Raw genomic sequence first — 22596 nt, forward strand, 5'->3', positions numbered from 1 at the left:
GCGTTTTACATTTTTATACATTCAATGCTGGCAATAGATATCCCATAATCCTGAACCATGGGTTATCAAGAAAGGAGTGTTCCTCAAATGCACATTTCTTTTAGAAAAACATTGTGAGGAATTTGACCATTCGCACAAGGAGTGTGTGCTCACCTGGACGTTTTAGAAGTTTTATAAAGAAATGGAATGTTGGGAGAACAACCTCTGGGAAATGTGTGGGGCTCATCCACACATATTTTCCTATGCTCGCCACACAACAAACACATAGTTAAGTGTACCCTGGGGGGACACAGCCTTAAGGCGCAGTCCTCCTGTTATGTTGAGCTGGAATGTGACAGCCACAGGTACATCAAAGCATCTCAGGAAGGTCAAGGCAACACCTTCCTCCTGCCATGGTCTGCCTAGTTAAAATATTAAAGGCTTCATGGATCAGCCCTGCCCATTGTAGTTCTGTGTGGTGGCAGCACATACTAATGAGACTTAATTGAAGCAGGCCTGCGAAGACACCTGGTCACAGAACTAACAAAGGACAGGAAACCACCCCAACACCTCTTTGTTATGCAATGTGTTAGTTTGAAGCTACCTCCCACCCCTCTGTTTAAAGGGCAGTGAATGTCATGTCTGGGACAACTGTTTACAGTATACAACCCCTGCAAGGGGACCCTCTTTCAGAGGGCAGAAGTATGTCATTTGATGAAGGCAGAAAGTATGTTCTCGCCACAAACATTAAGAGAGACCTACGCTTTGATCATGAGCCACAAAGAGCTCTATTAACAAGAGAGAAACTTTGAGCCCCTATCTTAGCAGGTCATCGGACGACTTTGAAAGGAGTAAGAAGAAGGGCTCATTTGTAGCCTGGCTGAAGGTATAGTCTGCCTTACAGCTTCCGCCAATGAATGAATGCCAGGATTTCCAAGAGGGAAGCGAGATCCCTTCCCTATACATCTCCCAGGGAGCAGAGGGAGATACCAAACTCAGAGGACCCGTACAGCAGCTCCAGAACCAGTACCCAGCCAGCACACAGTGTGCCCTGCTAGGTTCTGCTAGTAAGCCTCCTAGGTGGGAAGTGCCAGACAGTCCTTGAACAAGGGCAAGGTTGTTGCCTGCAACCACTCGCCTCAGCTTTGGCCCGTCTATCCTAAAAGGACGACTCAAGCCCAACAAAGAAGCTAGGAGGAGTGCCAGAACAAGCCTCAACCAGCATCCATCTTTTTGGGAAATTTTCAAGGCAGATGAGCCCTCAAACCGCGACTGGCTGCACCACTGTTGTCCCGCTGCAGTTAATAAAGCCATCCGAGATGCCTCAACCAGTATTCCAGATCCACCAACCAGCACAGAGAAAACAAGTCTTGACCCCAAGCCGCAGTTTAGGCCAGCCTGCAGCCGTCCGTCCAACCTAATATCTAATAGGTAATATGTCTGCCATTCCCCAGTGTGGGCCCTCAAAGTACAAAATGAAAGAGCTACACAGGTGGCAACCTAAGAAGCCAACATCTGGAATTTAACTTCATGTCTGGGAATATCAGTAGCAGGAAATGCGTTCCTAAAAAGTCTATGGCCCTCATTCCGAGTTGAGCGCAAAGGGATACCAGGCACCGTTAAGGACATCGGGGTCGGTAATCCCTTTGAGCCCTATTCCGAGGTCCCTTAGTGGGTCCCTTCCTTAATGCCTGGTTTTACCAGGTGTTATGGACGGGGCCCGTTAAGGGACTTCAGAGCTAATAACGGTGCCGCAATTTGTGGTACCGTTATTAGCGCCTTCCCCCTTCCCATTGAGCCCTAGGAGGGCCATGATAGCGCCATGATTACCTCCAAACTCGGAATGAGGCCCTATGTCCACGTAATTGGGGACTGTGTCTGGACTCTGACACAGTCAGGTGTAGAGGTGGAGACAAGTACCCCCACCCAAAGCTCCTCCACCATGCTGCCTATACGTTGGGAGCCAGAGTGTGAGACACGTGCAGTGCCAGTGAAAATACCTATACCAAAGAGAATCTTGGCAGTGAGGTTCCCATTAAAAAAGACATAAATGCATTCACAACAATATGATGGCCATTTGAATGAAATCCCGGAGGAAGTGTGTAAACCGAGCAAAACAGTAGATTGCTGACGTCATGAAGAAAAAGAGCTGACACACCCAGAAGAGATGCAGAGACGAGAGAACCTAAATATTCTATAGGCTCTAAAGAGGAGATGTTAACGATGAGCAACATTTCGGGCTCGCGATGAAAATGTTCATGCTACAAAAATAATGAAGAAGATATCAAGTAATTTTATAACTGTACAGATGCAGTAACGCAAGTAGACAAAGTATTCTTAAAGGCTGGCTATGTAGTGAATAGATTGTTGCGATGCACCAACGTATACACATAGGAAATATATGGACTTGGATGATTCCACAACATACTTTGGCAGAGCTGGATCCTGTTAGAGGAAGGTTTTTAGTGTGTCGCAGTTAGAAATTGAAAACTGAACCATGGAGGTGAATCAAAGAAAGGCTTGGTTGGCCACCAGGAAGTCAAGGCGTCACCGTGGGCCTGAATGTTCGTACAACGGTTACAGAATGTGTGAAAAGAACAAAACTCCTGTCTTAGGTGAGAAGTGAGAACATTGAACACGTCAGAGGTTCATCATTTAATAGTATTTTAAATACATACAGAAAGACTCTAAAACGTGGTCTGCAGTCAGTGGTCAGATGGAAATAGACACTGGGACGAGCTGCATCGAAACCAAGAAGACAGAGTATGCCTATACTCACTCATATTCTCCAGCACAGAGAGCCTTTCCAATGCCTAGTTCAAAGCCTTAATTGACTAGCAGGCTGCAAGAGTGATGATAGATGACAGGCTTATTTGTGGGAAGCTGTCACACTCACCTGTGTCTCTGCGGGAGCAATGGTATCAATCTCCAGGTCCTGAGTACTCACTTCCCCCAATTCAGTCTGGAAAGTATGTCTTTGCTTTTAGATGGATGAACTCTCCATCCTGCACTCTGCAGGGGCGCAATTCTTCTGGGAGGGATACTTCATCCCCTCTTTGGAGTTATAATGGCCAATGTCTGTTAATGCCAAAGTTCAACGTGCCACGCTGTTCCAATTTCACAGCGTGTGCTGAATAGCTCAAGTGCCAGTTACTTCACTAGCAGACGTAACCCGATCGTCTCTGGTAAGTGGGCCTTGCAATCTGCGCAGCATAAGGATTTGAGTTTGCAAAGCTTGTAATACTGTTCTTTTCTGTCTTTCAGATGCTGCCAAAGTGCGAAAAATACCAGAAGGTACATTAGGTAAGTATGCGCAGCGTAAAGGAGTTTTGCAAGCACTGTTTAATCTTTCTGTTCCTTTGCGGGAGCTGGTGGACTCTCGCGCTACGAGCCGGGATGAGTATTGGAAGTCCGGTGAGTATGCGCTGCGTTGCTGGGATTCGCGAGCACTGTGTAATGTCTTTCTTTACTTTTGCAGGAGCTGGAGGTTAGGCCTCAAGCCGGAACGAAGATTGCTGCCCGGTGAGTACGCGCGGCATTGCAGGAGAGCTAGCTTTGACTAACTTGACTTCTTTCTTGCACAGGGATCTGACCGGAGCTGCTGGATTTTCCAAGGGAGCGCCGCGAAGATGAATCTGGAGCTGGATGAACTCAGGAGCTGAGAGCATGTGGGCTGAACAGGAGCGTGGTGAGTGTGTTGCTATACAGCATACAGAAAGCAACACGAAGCGCTGGAGAAACTTGGGGCGTGGTTTATATAGCCAGCCACGCCCGAACACTAGAGTGCACAATGAGTCCCCATACACTTCTTTTCTGGCAACAGGAAGTGGCTGAGTCATAAGCAGGAAGTGACTGGAATAAACAGGATACAAACCATGCAAAAGCTAACCAGGGGAATCTCACCAACTAGGGGTGTTTGTGTGTACTACATGCCAGGCCTGCCAAGCTCTTACCCACCCTGCCCCGGATAAATACCCGGTATTCATGACAGAAGCTATGGTTATGACCATCCCACAAGCACCTGGGTGCCAGCCTGCGTGCTGCTTACGTATGTGGAATATTACAGAGGGGTACAAGGGTGCCAGCCAATTATAGAGGGCCACATAATAGAGAGCCCTATAGGTTGTATAACCAATGGGATGTTGTGTATTTGATGCTGTTTGTAGAAACCTGCACTAGAGGAGGTCTTAGTTGCCCCACTTGATGTTAGAGACCCAATCACCTTCCCTGACAAGAATGCAACGTATACCAAGATGTTCCCTGTAAGCCAATCACCTTCCCAAGTAGGTTTTCTTAGTTTGCCACATAGGTAGACGTCAATGATGATGAGTTTTAGTATATGAACTGTATTTTCTATGATGTGCATTGTGTAAGAAGATTGAGCGAGTTCATTGATGTTCGTTGTAACTCCCTGTTTTAGATAATTGATATTAAAACAGACGCACTTTGTCAACTTCCTGAGTTAGTTTGATTATTGATGTTTGAGTACATTCTACATCCCCATCTATCGCAAAGTATTGCTACCTCGTCTTAAAGGGCTAAGTCGGGCACCCCAGTTCAGGGGTTCAGGTCAAGAAATATGCCAAGACAAGAAGCTTACGGTTCAACCTTTTCGATAAGGGACATGCACACAGATTGGGCTAACTAAACAAAATAAAAGCAGGGCTGTTTCCAAAGCAAAAGTTCAGGATAGCCAAAAGAAATATTTCTCTCCTAAGTGAGCATCACCAGTTTTCATTAGTCCAAATAGTCTTTCCCGATCTTTTCAATCCGTGAGGGGTTACACCAGCTCAGATCTGTTCTCCAGTCATTGCAGGGTTGCGGGTCCCTCTGAAATGTCTATAAGCCATGGTTAATGGCCCTCACGGCTTCCTATCACTCTTTTGCGCAGCCTGGAACCAGTGCTCTTTTTGCTGTAGCTATTTACACTCTCTTCCTGTTCAGAGAACATTAGGATGTGGTGAATTTGTAATATTGTATCTCTGGTGACTGAATACTCTGCTGTGAGACAGAATTGGCCTGTTTGTGTCACAGGCAGAGAAATTATCTGTCAGAAAGCCACAAAAATGCAAAAGTGTATAATGTGTGGGTCTCTTGAGCTCATGGTGTGACTCAATGGGAGTTTGAAGTGACTTCTGTGATACTGCAGAGAAATCTGTGGTAGGAGGGTCAGAAACGTGCAACATTGTATCCAGCGTTGGTATCTGGGGTTCACTGGGATTTCAAAATGACTTCTCTATTATCACAGTTTGGGTTGCAATAGAATCAGAGCATTTGCTGCTAGTGTTGGGGAACTTGTTAAACAAGCGTTTTTTTTAATCTTTCTCTGCTACTCTGGATCTGAGAGCTTTAGACTCTCTTCAGGAAGGGCAGGGGTCCCCTGAGTTGTGTGTACTTTCTGGTGGGTTGGGTGTGGACAAGGACCCAAGAGCTGTACCACAGTAACCTGCGGGGGGCTGGCTTGGGAGGGCCAATGTCACCAGGGCAGTCCCTCCCATGGTTCCTATTATTATCACCTTCCATGAGACAGGCACCAGTGGGTCATCGCCGTAACACTTCTGGGTTCATTATCCAGTGGATCGAGTCACCGAGCACCCTGGGCCACCCCTCTAATGGTCCACAGAACCAGCAGGAGACGTCATCACAATCCCTATACTAAGAAGAAGGGGTATGCCTTATAATTCACCATATCACCATATCACCCTACACTGAGTGCTATAGTGTATCAGTTTGTGGGGTAATATGGAAGCTGTCATTTACCAAGATTTGCGAAAGGAAATACTAGGTGTGTATGTGCAAGAAATTCAACCATCCGCATAGGAGGAGTGTGCTTGACTGGGCTTTTTTTGTTTGTTTAAATTTAATAGAATAGATGATTGGGCCATTCCCAGGAACATTTTCCATGCTCACCGCACAGCAGAAAAATATGCATCTACTCTGGGAGAACACAGTTTACCAGCGCCTCCCTCCCCTGTCATGTGTTGCTGACACAACAGCAGTAGGTACATTAAAAGCATTTGGCCATGGGTAGCCTCATTAGAATTTCAAGGGCCCATGGATTTGCATCTCCATTGTCAAACCTTGCTGGTGGTGGCAAATACTGAAGAATGTTAATTAGCAGGCCTCAGGGAAGGCGTGGGTGCAGCAAGTGACAATGGAGACTAGACGCCAACACTGCTTTGTAATGCAATGTGTCAACTTGGTAGTAACACCCCTCCTTGGTATGAAAGGATAGTGAAAGTCCTGTCTGGAACCACTCCTTTCAGATCATCGAAGTATGTGAAATGTAGAAGATGAAAGTCTGCCTGTAACCCCACACTTCAAAGGAGGTCCAGGTCATGATCAAGCGCAGCATAGGGCTGAGTCAATTAGGGAGACACTTTGATGTACAGCAAACAGGAAGATGCGTGGGACTTAGAAATATATGTTGTCATCCTTCCCCTGTCTGTTGCCAAGCTCCCTGGTTCTGACCTGAGGCATCACTGGAGATTGTTGGTGGAGGCCCAGGATTGGCTCAATTAAGTTAGGCTCGGCCTACACCAATCCCTGGGTCCCGTATGGCTTTAAAAGAGGGCTGAGCCCCCTCACTGATCAGATTATCTGAACACTTTCCAAGGAGTAAGAAGAAGGACTCATTTGGACCAAATCTGAAGGTACAGTCTACTTTACATCTTCTGCCAATGAATGAAGACCAGGAGTTCCAAGAGGGAAGAAAGATCCTCTCTTAAACATCTTCCAGGGAACAGAGGGAGATACCAGACTCAGAGGATCTGTCCAGCAGCTCCAGAACCGGTACCCAGCCAGCACACAAACGTGCCCTGCTAGGTTCTGACAGCAAGCTTCATAGGTGGGAAGTGCCAGACAGTCTCTTGACAAAGGATGAGGCCATTGCCTGCCAACACCCTCCTGAGCTTTGGGCAGTTGGCCTTCAAAGGACATGAGCCATGCGAAGAAGCTAAGAGGAGTGTGACTCAAGCATCATCCAGCGTCCATCTTTTTAAGGACAATTTCGAGACAGTCGAGTCCTCGAACCGCATCCGGCTGCATCACTGACTGTTGTCACGCGCAGTTGCCAGAGCCGTCCGAGACATCTCGACCAGCATTCCACATCTGTCAACCAGCAAAGAGACAACAATTCTTGGCCCTCAGCCGCCACGCCGGACAGCCTGCAGACGTCCATCCATCCTCGCTTGACAAACTGCCTGCCACCTGGTACCCGCAGCTGTCTCCCACCACTAACTCTGTCTCACAGGATGCTAAGCACCCTGGAATGACCTCAATGCTGTCGAGCACCAAGAACCTCTTCAGCACTAGGTACATTGTGGTTCTGCCCCCCTGGTCCTTCTCTGATGGCCCCTAGAGACAGTTACGATCCTTTGCCCCTTTGGTGTTGAAACCAAATAACCTCCAACAGTAAGACTGATTGCTTTACCAACTACCCTCCAGTCAGTCTCCAGAGTGCATCCCTTTCCTTTGTGAAACTGTCTGTCCTCTGTATACCTTTACACTGTGGGTTGTAGTTGTAGTGTGCTAGAACTGTCTGTTGTAGTAATAATAAAGTAGATATTTGTCTACAACCTTGACTGGACAGCCCCTTTTATCATTGGGTAATAATTGTATTTTCACAATGTTGAAACTAACCAAAGAACCACGACCTTGCGGAGATGAGCCTGCCGTTCCGCCCAAGTTACCAAAATTGGACAAGGATGTCTTATAATTCACTTGTATTCCAATCTGTTCGGATCCCTTCTGGTGTAGTAGAGGTGTGGGTTGATTGATGGTTTAGAAACCGATATTCATCCCTGGACCACTGGTTCACCAGAAGTTGATTCGTCACATTATGCTTCGACGAAAGTGGTATGATTACCCCATGTGAAAACCGTCTCTTTGCAATTGAGTTTGTGGTGTTTTTGGAGTTCCACGCGACAGATATTGGAGTCTGAAGTGGCAGGATATCCCAAGCAATTCAGTCCACATTCAATGATACCCTGGCACTTAACAAATATGCAGGTATGGAGAAAGAAAGTGCACCTGCCTGCCGGAGATTCCAGGGGTACTATGAAGCTTTTCATTCAATTCAAAAAGGAGTGTCTATCCCTTGGGTATGTTTCGGTAAAATGGGGTGTGACACGCAAGATGGCTGTGGGTGTGGCAACAAGACCATAGAATCTGGGATTCCTTTTGATACTTTTTTGTCCAGGCTTATAGAAGCTGGAGAATGAACAAGCTTATCCTGCTATTTAGAATGAATGCAATTAGCCCGTGTAAAGCTGCTGTAGATTTGTGTCTATCTACCTCCGGCATAACTTATCCTCTGTGGTGGGCCTGGTAGCAGAATACAGGAAATATAAAGCAGCTTATGAGATTGTAGCATGAGGGGGGAGGCGGGGAGTGTCTTAACTTAGTGTTCACATATTTTAACTATAATATTCATTTGCTTGCTATTGTTGCGGTTATTTAGGCTTTCTAATGTTTACAAAAATACGTATGTATGTAATGGCATTTAATCCATATAATAATGATGATGTTCTGTCTCTATTGGCCATCATGCTTTGGTCCAGTTCAGTGCTCCTACGCGCCATATGGGATCGCTAGTCAGCCAGGGTTGCAAACCTCCATTCAGTGGGTAGAGCAGGGTCGCTGTAAACCCTTAGTTCCTTGACCCGTAGAATTCCCAGCAGTCTGTCTACAATTCCACTCACTGTCCGGCCCCTCTGCTCACGTGTTCCTACCTGCAGTCCCCTCTGCTGTGCCCTTCGAACTGCCTGCCATCTTGTACTTCTACGCCTGCTCATCCTTCAAGCCCTTCTAATCCCTCATAATCGTCCTGGACACCCTTTGCCTTTCATACACCCATCTCTGGTGCCCGCCCTGATCCCCATATATATCCCCACTTCAATTCCACTCACCCACTTCTCCACCCCTTTATCCTGACCCCTACGACCTCCTCGCCCACTCAGCTGACCACCTTGAAAATCCCTCCATCTATCTCTAACCAATAACCTTCCTTCACTTTCTCCCAACCCCCATCACCACACGTCTATGTCCACCTGTTCCTATTCTACCCACCTCCTCCCTCACCTTATTTATTATTATTTATCTGTTTCTCCTTTGCTCCGCACTTTCCACTTCTCCCCCCTTTCCATGCACTTTTCCCCTCCCCCTCTCACATGCACTTGTGCATTCCCAATGTCACTGGGCCTAGTAAGATCGTTTTTTTGTTCTCCCCTGTTCCCCTCCCTTGCCTTGTTGTGCTCTGAAACACTTGTGCACGAGCGCAATAGAAATAAAATATCAATATCACCTATCCCACTTCTTGGCCAACTTCTCTGCGCTACTCTCACAAGCCTGCCATCATCACCCACCTTTCCATGCTCTCCAACTGGCATTAGGTGTCTTCTACTAACCCACCCCAGCCAACAACCCTAATGTTCCTATGCCTACCTCTCTCATTACCCACCATCTCCTACCACTCTCTGACACACTCTCCCTTTTTCCTTCCCTCATGGCTTACGTACCCACGTACACCTGCGCCATGCCTATCCCCTCACCCACCATCTCACCGACCAACATCCTGCTTAATGTCATGTAGGTGACGTGGATTAACACATGAGAGACAAACAGTTACTGGTTTATTTTGGAGCTGTTATAGCACAGGACCAAAACAATACATTTCATAAAAGGCAGCTGAAAGTGTCTGGATGTCTTCGGGGGATTGCTAACTTAAAATGTCAGGGCATCATAAAATGCATAAAACTATATACAGGCTCAAATGGTATCAAGGTTCACTCCTGCTAAGTGTATACAGTGGACAAAAGAAAATCTTAACAACCCTTTGTGGTTTCTCCCAATTTCCAAGACGTACGCTCTTTCCCATTGGATAGGTTCAATGGGCATTCATTGGCTGTAGTCTCTAAGGAAGTCTCCATTTGGGAAGTACTCGTTCTCCCATGTCCTAAGAATAAGGGGTATAATCATCAAGTATGGCACCTCCAAGGGTGTGGCCTGGGGGCACGGCAGGGGGGAGCTCAGCAGGATACGACTGTGGCCAGGTACTCCTGTTGGGATTCACTCAGCTCAGGTGAGTTGGTCCCTCCAATCCCTCCTTGGGATTCTCCAGCCAACTCTAATTGGCATGCCTTTATTCGTAGGTTGAAATGGTCAATCTCTACAATCACCTCCTTCCCCAACTCTCAGTCCCTCTCTTCTAATGCTCATTCTTTCTGTGATCTGTATAATCCTCATGCTACTTTCTACTCCTGTGATACTCTTCTTGCCCCCTGCTCATCCTCATGCCTTCTATGCCTGCCATGGGCCAACTTGGCCCATTGGAACCTTCCTAGGTTGGCTGACTAATATCTCCAACACTTCCTTTTTCTGTTCTCTACGTTCTTCCTCCTGATCTTCAACAATCTCCTCCCACTAGAGTTCACTTCAACTACTTCTTCCTGTGTCTGCTCTCTAACTTCCCCCTAAAGTTAATCAATATCCTTTTTCTGATGGTCAACCAGCTCATTCTTCTTCTATTCACCAGCCTGATGTTCACACTCGTCCTTCTCAACTTCACCAATCTCAATGTAGTCAAGCACTTCCTGATGACCAACTATTTGCACTTTAGCAACTTCATAACCCTCCTTCAGATGTTTAATCTCCTCCACATCATCAACCTCGCCAACCTTCTCCTAATGCTTAACCATCTCTGCCTTGCCATTTCCAGATTGTTCCTAGCTTTGGTCACCTCCCATTCACTCCTTGCCATCTGCTTCCATTCCTCCTTTGAACTCCTGAGATTCTGCTCCTCTTCCCATGTCTCTTGCCCCTTTCTCCAGTCTTCTTCAAAACTACTCCAATTGTGAGTCTCGAGCTCCTACACGAAACACTTCCACTGACAGACTAGGGCTGTGTGCTTTCCTAAAGCTGTGTTCTTGACTTTCAGCTTATCCCTGGTGAAACGGGATTCAGGTGTGTTAGGTGAAATGGGTACTGGTGTTTGGCCCTTGCCCCCTCGGATGGCTTAGAGCCATAATATAAGACATGGAACTGTCTTGTCCCTCCTCTTGGACAGTCCTCTCTCTCCGCCTGCCACAACCTGGCCCTGCCGTCCAGCCTCTCTTTGGGCTAAGGTAACTTAGGCAATTGGTGTAGAGATTTGCTGGTGGGCACCACCCCTGAAGGTGGGAGTCCGTTTCTGATGAAGCCCTTCAGGCTGGCTAGTCCATCTTCTTGTGTGCTCTTCTTTCTGGTTGTCACACCCTAACCCTGCCCCAAGTGTGGACTCCCTTAGCCCATCTGTTCTTGATTGTGTGAGAGTAAGGTCCTTGTCTGAGGGGTGGCTGCCTGGCTGGCTGCCTGTTGAGTCTCCCTTCTTATTTCAGGTCCCTCTTTTTCCCTGCTTAGGGGAAGATTGCAGGCACTTCTGATTCTGTGGGATAGCCGTTCCCTGAGTCCCTTAAGGAGTAGGATCTACAGGTCCCCACTTCGAGCAAAAGCACTGTGCTTTAGGGAGAGCCTGGTTTACCTTATCTCACAAGCTTTACTCTTCCCAGGAGTAGGGTCTGTATCCCATAAAAATACTGTCCCCTGTCCTTGGATGGCAATCAATGAAGGGTGGCGTTAATATCCACCCAATACCACCCCCTGACATGTCTGCTAGCTCCAGAGGTACCTGATCCCATTTATCATCCCACTTGAGGTCTGCAAAGCCAGGAAGGGGGCTATGTCACATTCCCTATCCACATCTACCTCTTCTATCCATCCTTACAAACCAATCTATTTAATCACACCCTTCTGCCCCATCACCTACTCTCCACTACCTCACACTGTGTACCTATGCACCAATCAATCACCCTTAACCACCCACCTCACTCATGTCAGCATCCTATCTATCACCATGACCTGTCATCACCTTTGCCCACCCATGTCACAATCCTAACTATCACGGTTAACTACCCTGTTAGTGAATTTCTCCAACTCTTGCATATCCTGCCTCTTACCCACTCTTACCCACTCTTATTACTTTCCTTGTCCACCTTTTAACCACTCATCTACCTCACCATCTCACCTATCTCTCACATTTACATCCTAGCACCTACACATCACCTTTCAGTCATTCCCCCACCACCTAGCTCCCATGTCCAGCCCCAGTTAATTCTAATACCCCACTCACCCTCTCCTTCCTCACTTGTCTACCTCTCTCACACACCACCCACACTTTCCCTCCATACTCCCACTTGCCTTTCAATGACCCACCTCTCATCAAGCCTTTGACCTCTCCTGCACCCAACCTTTCTTACCAACCCCTACCTGCCTCATCCTCAAACTTACTTCTTACCTACCCAACCTTAATTTCTTCCACCCACCTTCTCTCCCTCAGCTTTCACACACTCCCTACCCCCGTATCCATTACTCCCCTTGTACCTCCCTTCACAACCATCGTCCAGCTACTAATCCTCACTTACCACACGTTCTACCCACCCAACCCTATCTCTCATCGACCTTACCTACTCTGCACACTCCTCCCTCCCCAGTCTACAAGAAATCCACTTCCACCTCTTACTCATGACCCCTACCTCTCATTCATCTTCTCCTACCTTTCCGTCCATCCCCTGCTCCTTCTCCAATCTACCCTGTTCCAACTACTCTCTAGTGCCTCTAACGCTACATTCTCCTACCTCACTACATCTACCCCAATGCACTCACCTCACTAACCACCATCTTCCCTCAACGTCCCCCATCCCTTCTCCCAATCCTTCACCCAATCTAATCTACACTTTCTCACCTTACCCACACTCCCAACAGTACCTCCAAAGCCAACACTCTCACCAGCCCTTCACACCCTGCCTCATCAGGCACAACCCACTATAAACCTGCCCTACACACCATGCCCTTCACATCATGCCACTCCACTTACAACACGCACCACTCCATCAAATCACAAGTTATCATATCACTCCATGCCATCAGCCCATCATTCCACATCACACCTCACATTGACCCATCACACCCCATTACAACCCACCACACACCATCACACCCAACCATGTCCAATCACATTACAGCATTTCACACTTCATATTACATTACACATCACCACATCAGTACATCTGCCACATCCTACAATGCCACACTCCACCACATCACATGTCACACTAAATCTAGTTACATTATCCTCCACAGTATCCACATCACTCTTACTGTATCCCCATTATACTCTGCTGTCACACTTCCCTCTACAGCCACATCATCCACACATGCAGTAACAGATTTGCTCCATAATGATCATAACACAACAGACCTCTGAGTCACCCTCGTTTGGTACATCCCCACAGTTCAAATGTAAGAATATTGCACACACTGAACTAGCTACTTCAGCCCATGCCTATGCAATGTCAGAGATGGCACAGAAATCACCATGAGTCTCAAGGACGGTTCAAGGGTTTTTATTAGAATATTAAGGGCCGTATGGCCATCTCTTATCTTGTATCGAGCCTCATCCCTAAACCAGGCATCCCTTTCCCCTTGTTAGTGCTGCTGAAGGTTGACCACTACTGTCTGAAGATGGATTATAAAAAGTCCAGCTCTCTAAACTTCTCTCATGGACTTCATAACTGTCCCTACTCTACCCAGTTGTTAGTAATCGAATGGGGTTTTGAAAAGTGCCTTACACGCACTCTGAAAGATTCAGTCATCTGTCATGCTGATGATTGGTTATTTATAACGCACTTAATACCTGGAGGTTTCTAAGCACGGACCGGGGGATCGAACCTGTGTTGCTCCTCGTTGACTTGCTTCCAATGCGAGCGCATTGCCCCTGAGCTATCCTCCCGAGACTGCCCAATCTCAATTCTCCATTTGCTACTCTTTCTGCTGATCTACTCCGTCTTACTACTCCCACCATTCAACTTTCCCTACAATGTTCTAACTCCTTCCGGATACTGCCTCCACCCTTTGATGTTACTCCTCTTATACTCCTCCCTCTCCCACTAGATGACTCCCTCCTCCCACTACTACTCCCTTCTCTACACTAATACTACTCCCTCCTCCACACTACTACTCCACCCTCTTCCACTACTCAATCTCCCTGTCCCACTTGCTTCCCAAACACTCCTTGCACTAGCTTATCATCAGCAATCATCATCATCCTCATCAATACCATTTATTTTGGCAAACACATCAATACATACACATTAGCGCAATAAACCAAAATGAAATGGGCTGTCGATATACATTTCCAGTAGGAGGAACATATTCACCTCAGTTATCTTGAAACAAGTGCGTGTTTCAATCAACCTCAGTATTGGAATGTTTTAACCTTCTACCAAATGGGGTATTTACTTCCAGTTATCTCGTGAGCCCAAATTATATGACAATTTATATACTTTTTTAAAAATATTATTTTTATTATGCATTTAGTTTAATTTATTTAAACCTTTAAGCACATTACATAGAAAAAACATCAATGCATTAAAAAATCTTTCAACTCAAGACACCAAAATTATCATTTAAATTCTAATTAAATTTCATTGTACAAATGCACGTTCAACATTTCTATGTTAAAATCCGCCAATGTACACCATTCATCAGTCTAGTACAATATATAGATTTGTATCATCCCTGCATGTCTACATTTCTTCTATTAAAGGAGGACTCAAGACTAAAAAATAATAAAAGCTAAAGCGCCTTCTTTTGAATCTCTGTCCATATATCAAATGCCGCCTTACTTGCAACAACAGATGTTGCGCCATGTAAATATGACCAAAATTGATCTCCTGAACAGTCGGTCAAATTTCTAATCAGCTTCATGTAACCCCTAACATTTATATACATATATAGACAAATTTAAAAATAACAATGCAGAATAAAGTTAATTGTTTTGGAGTATCATAATGTCAATATTTTCTAAATTAGATAATTTAAATAATAGTGACAGGTGAAGCTAGTGATAATTATACCTCTAGCAAGGCAAACCAATCAGGTTAGATATTGAATTCTAATGAAAACTGGTTTGAAGGTTTTCTTGATCTCATCACGTTGTAGCACCTTTTGCCTGAGTAACCATGCCCTGAAACTGCAAGTAATCAGTGCATCACTAAAGGCCACATTATCAGTTCATTTACTGTCCATGAAAGTTAAAATATTTGTTCACGTGCTTGCACCATGGCCAGCTCTTACCACCTTCCTGTGCTAGAGCATCCAGGAGGGCCTCTCTATATCTGACCAGGACTGGAGTGCTCCAAATACGGGCCAACCAGTACAAAGGTCTGGTGGCGATCATTTGCCCAAGAAACCTAAAGCATGTATGATAGTGCAAGGAGATGGTCGGTGTGGCCCCTGGAAGAGTCAACATACTGTAAAGAAATAATTTATCCATAACCTCTATTTTTTGTACTGCTACATGGCCCCAGATCTCTGTGATATAAATTGGTGCTTGCCTTGACTGGCTTCCGTGACTCTTAAGATAGCGTGAGCATTATGCCCAAATAATCAAATGTTGCAACCTGCTCAATTTTTGCAGTACCAATCTTCTGACTCTGTTTTTTTTAATCTTGCCCATGGCGATTTAAAGACCATGGATTTTGTTTTTGCATAATTCACACAAAGACCATGATCATCACTATGGACAATGAAGAAATCCAATTGTTTTCTTAACCAAGACAATGTCAGGGAAGCAATACTGTATCATCTGCAAACATCAGCACCGAGTATTTGTCCTTACCCAGGGTTGCTGCGTCAGATTTGGTAGGCAACAATAGCTCTAGTGCCTTATTGATGTATAAACAAAATAAGGTTGACACCAGGACAGAGCTCTGACACTCAACACCCTTCTGTGCATCGAAGGCAGAGGTAGTCCCTTCCACGTTCCATCTGACCATGGCAGTGATACCTGAATGAAGGTTTTTAATAGCAGCCATTACAGGCGATGGAGCGCAACAGTCTCTGGCCTATCCCATAATTTACTGCAAGGAACTTCATTGAATGCTCTTTTGAAATCAATGAAAAATCTATACAAAAAATTGTTGTTGTTGGAATCCTGCGATATTAGCGCTGTGTACACAGTTTGTCAAGATCTCTATTGTTTACAAACAATGTTTGGTCACAATTTGTAAATAAAGAGCACTCTTGCTCTAGGGTTTTGTCATTGGGTCTTTACTGTTGCTAGGGGTGCCAACACGTGTTTCAACCACACAAGGGTCTTTATCAAGGCAAGTTTAGTATTTCTGAATGGTCTGAACGGTGAGGCGTGTTGCCTAATGAAGTTCTTTAAGTAACTACACTGATTAGTGCTTTTCAGGAGGCCAGGTGCCTGAGCTGTAAACATCTCCCATGGTTGGGGATCAGTCCAATGCTCCCAGTGCTCTTACCCGTTCCTTAACAAATAACCTATTCCGTTTCGTGTTCCTCATGGTTACCAGTTTTTGTATTAAAACATTTAATCGAAACACCTGGTCCATGGTACTGAAGCCGGTCCTAAATCCTACTTGCAGGTGATTTATCTGGTTGTTATTATCTATCCACTAGCTTATCTATATACTTTCTATACACTCTCCACACAAACAAGCACACTCAAACTGCTGAACCATGTTCACTGCTTAACCAATACCTCACCTGCTCCACAAATATTCTCTACAAGCCTGCACATCTGCCTTCCTCCTACTGGTCCCTTGATTACTCTCCGCCTCCACCTCTGACTTCACCTGAAAAAACAACATTTCCTGCTTCCGGTCCTGTGTTTAAATCCCTCTAACCCTGCAAGGATTGGTCACCTTTCCCTGGCCAATCTTGCCCTGTCTTTCCTGGCCGGGGGCAGGGGCGGTGTATGTGTCAGAGAAAATGTTGAAAAGGGGGCTAAGCCCTGCGCACTTTCTCCACATGGACTTGCCACGTCCTGGAATCTTGATACCTCGGACACTGAGTATCTATGTCTGTGTTCCGGGAATCTGGGCCTTTGGGTCTCCCGGTAAGTATCTTAGAGGCTTAGGGGTCCTCTTCTTTTTCTTTGCCTGGTGGCCTAAGGGGTGAACTTGCTGTTGCATCTGGGTGGTGATGCATTGCTCTGTGGGCTTCTGTGCAAGACCCTGCCTCCCCTCTGAGGCTCTCTATCTCTACTGCTTGTTGGTGTCGGCGGCACTTATGTGTGTTGGAATTGCTCTCGCTGTGCCCTTGGGATGATTCTGTGGTGCGTTTCTCTGTAACAGAAAAAGAGAAAGACTGGTTGGCATCATGCACAATAGGTATGGTTGAAGTTGACAGTGGCCTGCATGATAACATTTTGGCACTAGGTGGGGGAGAAGAATTGGGACTCTCTCTGGTGCCACGTCCACCTCAGAGTAAGACAGTGCTGAATAGCTCCCTGGTAGGACTCCCACTCCCAGCTCAGAGGGTTTCCTGTCCCCTATTGACAAGGAAAATCATTTTTGCCTTGTCGCATCAACCACTTCACATATGCACATCAGCATATCAGACACTATATCAGGCTTGGGCAGCTGATGCTCTCTTATGCTCTCCCAATTATTTTAAGATTTTCCTCTCAACCTCCCAAATAGAGCTCTCTCCTTTGTCCTCCTTGCTCTGTTATGTCATCTTTCTACCTCCCTCCAACAACTTCCAGAACCTGTTTGCTGACTCTAGACACCCAGAACCCTGTCAAAATCCCTGCTGCTCTTATAGTCCTTCCCCTCTTGTTGATCTTGTCACTAACAGTGAACAGGTACAGCTGTAGCGAATTACTGTGCCCTTAATGGGATTGGAGCAAGAGGTATTTCCCATTGAATTTACCAGAGGATAAGGAGTTCTCCCCGTGGTATTTGTTTATGCCAAACCGATTTTAGGCTTTGCTCCATCTATAATGTTTTGCACGCACTCTGCATGTTGGGGAAGTCCACCCCGTGCTCTTTTAACTACACAATCAAACACTCTTGCACAATACCTGAGCCTATCAGCATACCACAACCATGATCTTCAACTCAGGTAGGCCTCTCCCATATTCTTCTTACATTGTGCCATTTTCAGAAGAGATCCAACATGGTGAGCCATTAAGCTGTTGGGGCTTTTTAAATACATGAATATTCCTTAAATGGATAGGGGAGATTAGTGCAATGAGCCAAGTGACATCTCTCTGTAACAGACCTGAGAAAAGGTGGGGTGTTCACAGGATTTCACTGTGTGCCAGCCCCCAACATCAGATTCATGACAAGGGTGGTGGCACCCAGCCTCCATGACCAGAATATCAACTACCCCAGGTACCCGTATGGGACTGTGTCAACACCCCCGCCCAACCAGCCGTTCAGAGACAGACACCATGGCATTCTTATAGGTAGGATGTTGGATTAATATATTGAAACCCGTCCCAAGCTGACAACACTTGACAGAAATTACACATCAACTCATACATCACAATCCCATACAGGTTGGAGATGAGAAAGGTTCATTGACAATCGACCACCCTGCTTGGAGCTCTACCCTTACCTGTCCCATATGCATATATCACCTCTACAAACCCTAACTTCCCTGCAAGTAGGAGGTGAGGGGGCCATTTGGAAATGGCCCCCCTACACCCTACAGTCCCAAACAGGCATCACACCGATACACATATCCACGTCAAACAAACCAGACATGCCTACCTTGGGCGAGCCTACCAGTACCATACCCACTGACAAGACTACCCACCCGTAGCTCCACTGACTCGCCCCATGGCATTTTTATTTTTCTGTTGGTACAAGCTAGGAGGGGCTTGTGGTTACCCAACTAACACCCCTCCCTCCTCCATCATCCACCTGGCAGAACCAAACAGGAATCGCACTCAGGCTCTTGACGCGCTCTCAACCTCTGGCTTGCGCACTGTACTGGCTTGCTAGAGGAAAGAAATGTAAGTGAAGAGGATTTAGACATCCTGCTGCAACAACAAAAACATATACGGTCACCTGATTGGATTGATACTATCATGCACCAAATGTAAGCTATTTAGCCATATAACTCATGAAGCAAAAATACTAAACCAATTCTCAAATGATCTAAAAATATTTCCAAAAGACAGATGAAGATCCACCTTCGTAAGATTGAAATGTAATCTACTACCGAGGTTAGAAGTTCTGGGTGCAAGATGTAAGCTACATAGTGCTCTTAGGAGCTGTAGATTATGTACAGTGACTACAAACTAGAGACCTTGGAGGACCTATTTATAGAATGCCCTACTTTACAGACCTTACGGGAAATACACTTTACCAGATGTGTCCATACAATTGATACCATACAATCAAGAAGTTTCTGTAATCACATTTTAAATGGGAATTTAACCTCATTGTTAATTGCAGCTATTGTGTACGCTCAGAATTTACTGGGTCAGAAGGAAGGACAGTTCCATATTTGGTTCCGACATATGAATTGCATATTAGTGGATTCACACTATGTATTTTTTAATTCTTTTGGGACCTTTATTTTAACTGTTTATTGTGGAAACATGTATTGGAAAGCCTTTGCATGATTGTATTATTTGATTTAATTTTATTGGTATAAGATTTGTTATATACTTTTGTAAAAGGTTTGTCTCAAACCATATACAATAATAAACAAAAATCACACTAACTATCCTCCACCAACTTAAACCTGGACAGGCAGGAGATAGCGAAGGCCAACCATTAACACCCATCCCCCTGCAAGGACTACCCACCTCACTGACACCTGAGACCAGCACTATGACATTTCCAATGGGTAGGAGATGTTGACTGCTAGAGGTACCCAACACTTAACCAATAGTACCTAGCAGGAATCCCAGAGTCCCTCCTATGTAACACCTTAACAGTCTCTGAAATGTAGGAGTCGGGGAGGACCTACAAGTACAGTCACACACACACTTTACAAGAGATCAAAGGAGCAGACTGGACTCTGAACATGTGACTCACTCAGGTTTATTCAGGGTATTTACAAAGTTGGTCAAAATCTTTTAAAAAAGAGGAAAGTATGCTTTGGCAATGGAACCTCTGGCAATAGCGATCAGAGCAGATCCAGAAATCTCAGGGATACGCTGCGAAGACTGCGACTTTAAACTCTCATTATTTGCAGACGACATCCTGGGCTACCTGACCAACCTCCAGGTCTCACTGCCCAGATTATTCGAGCTCATAAATTATTACGGGGCATTTTCGGGACTTAAGGTGAACGCGTCTAAGTCAAGCATTATGCCTATGGGTCTACGGGAGCACGATATTGGGAACAGCTCTGAAATATTAGGGGTAAGAATAGAACGAGTGTCCACTGGGTATTTGGGTACTTGTATTCCCAGGGACCTCTCACTACTATATCAGTGTAACTTCCCTGAAATTTTGGCCAAGATTAGCAACGATCTCAAGCGCTGGGCACCACTCACTCTCTCCTGGTTTGGGCGTATGGTCACGGTCAAAATGAATGTACTGCCCCGCTTGTTGTACCTCTTCGCGGCCCTCCCTGTGGTGATCCCTGAGGCCTTTTTCGAGGTTTTGCAATCTCGAATACTACAGTTTATATGGGATAGGAAAAGAGCGAGAGTTAAGTTCTCTACCTTGACCCTCCCGAAATCACACGGTGGGTTCGGTCTCCCTGACTTCAGATTGTATTATAAAGCGGCTCAACTCCGGGTGATGCTGGAACACATGAGGGAAGACATGAGGACGTATTGGACGTATATAGAAGACACCCACACACACCCAAAAAAAGTCAGAGATCTGTTATGGGCTTCTCCCAGAACCCTACCTTCCCACCTTAGAACACACCCTACATTAGCGGTCCTATGGGCAGCTTGGAAGCCAAGTAAAGACAACAAAGTACTGTCATCCTGGCCGTCCCCCCTGACCTCCCTGTGGGGACCTCCTGTTAACCTAGACACCAGAGGTTTCCGAGACACTCAAGCGTGGTCGGACATGGGTTTGGAGAGGGTCTCCCACCTATCCCGTGAGGAGGGTTTCATAGATTACGACCAACTATGTGAGGCGCTGGGTGACAAGCCGCCCTCGATCTTTGAATATCTTCGCCTAAAGGGAATCCTGACACACCCACGGTGGGCTGACAGCCTGAAACGCCCCCTTACCCCCTTTGAAGATGTTATAGCTAAAAGCGCCACCCGGAAGGGCTCCCTGTCTAAGTTCTACAGGGCATTGATAACGGCTAATTTGGAGGGCAGGCAGCCCTTTAAGCGAATCTGGGAGGAGAGGTTAAATATGACGCTGGATGATCACACATGGAGGGCAATATTTAAATCAATATTCACGGGTTCCCTGTACACTGCTGCCATGGAGCACAGCTTTAAGATTCTCCACTCCTGGCATCGCCCCCCGGCTACCCTGTCTAAAATGTTTGTGGAGGTCTCCCCCTTCTGCCCGAGGATGTGTCTCCAGAGGGGCACGTGGCTGCACATGTGGTGGGGATGCCCGGTTATTCAGGTGTATTGGTCGGAACTCCTCAGCTGGATAAAAGACATAGAGGGGTTCGCCCCTTCCCTCCTCCCCCTGGAGATCCTCCTGGGAGTCCCCATGCCAGAGTCGGAACAGAACGCTTTCCCGAGGGTCATTGGGGCCATGCTGAGGGCGGGGAGGCTAGCGCTAGCCCAAAAGTGGAAAAGCGCGCTTGCACCATCCAAGGAGGAGTGGCTTGGTAAACTACGGGCGATTTTCACTTATGAAAAGCTCACAGCAGTGAGAAATCTCAGATTTTACCCAGGAATGGATGGCAGTGCTCCTTCACGATGACTGTATTTCGATGCGTCTATAAAAAGTAGGCTTTCTTATGTACCCTGTGTAGCCCTATTGGTACTGCTTCTGGAGTTGGTTCTTGACCCTCAGGTTGCCTTGACTCAAGCAGACCCCATGATGTCAACATTTGCAACAATGTATATAGTAATGTTTAAAGGTGCTCTCGGCGATTTCTATACCCCGCAAGACCTCGAGACTTGGTATGGTGTAAAAGTTGGGGGGGTGGGATCATGAGTAAAAAAAAAAAGAAAAAAGGTTGACAATGTTGTTCGTTTATTATATGGCAGGATGGGACTGTGAATGCACCCTTCCTTGTATGTATACTGTCAATAAAAACAAAGTTAAAAAAAAAAAAGAGGAAAGCCAGTATACACATCCAGAATACAACTAACTCAAAATCCACAGTGTCAGATTCTGTCTTCTCTGAATTTCCTCACACCTGGTTCTAAGTCCCAGGCTTGAAGGTTTCTGACACCCTACTTCTGTATTTCTCTTGGTTTCTGCACCCCTGTTTTTCAGTTCCAGGATTGAGGGTTTGCTGCACCTATCTTCTGGTCTTCTCTGGGTTTCCTCACCCAGGGTTCCCAGTCCCAGGCTTAAAGGTTTCCCACTCCCTCCTTCTGGTCTCAACAGAGAAACAGTTTCTGACCCTCCTTTCACTCCTTCTGTCTGCAATCAAATATTTGTCTGAGCAGCCTTCTTATCCACTAGTCCAGGCACTGGACTCTGGACTGGAGGCATTGGTGATTGAGCCCAAAGGTGAACAGGGACTGGCTGGTAGCCAAAGGAGAACAACTGCTCTACCAAAGTACCTAAGTCATTAGGTTCTAGTTCTTTCAGTTCCAGTATCTTCTTCACCTTCCCCTAAAAGAACACCTGGACTGTGAAACCTTCTCCT

General features: G+C 46.0%; 1 protein-coding gene across 1 annotated transcript in view; it reads left to right on the plus strand.

Annotated features, from left to right (window-relative positions):
• LOC138505127 (uncharacterized) overlaps positions 1-22596 on the plus strand; it is a 91424-nt gene that overhangs the window by 5432 nt on the left and 63396 nt on the right. The window contains exon 2 of the mRNA XM_069625421.1: positions 3244-3393. Coding sequence (XP_069481522.1) covers positions 3244-3393 — 150 coding nt within the window. The remainder of the gene's footprint in view (positions 1-3243; positions 3394-22596) is intronic.

Source organism: Ambystoma mexicanum, chromosome 11, assembly GCF_040938575.1.
Source record: "Ambystoma mexicanum isolate Mex_15411 chromosome 11, UKY_AmexF1_1, whole genome shotgun sequence".
NCBI classification, from domain to species: Eukaryota; Metazoa; Chordata; class Amphibia; order Caudata; family Ambystomatidae; genus Ambystoma; species Ambystoma mexicanum.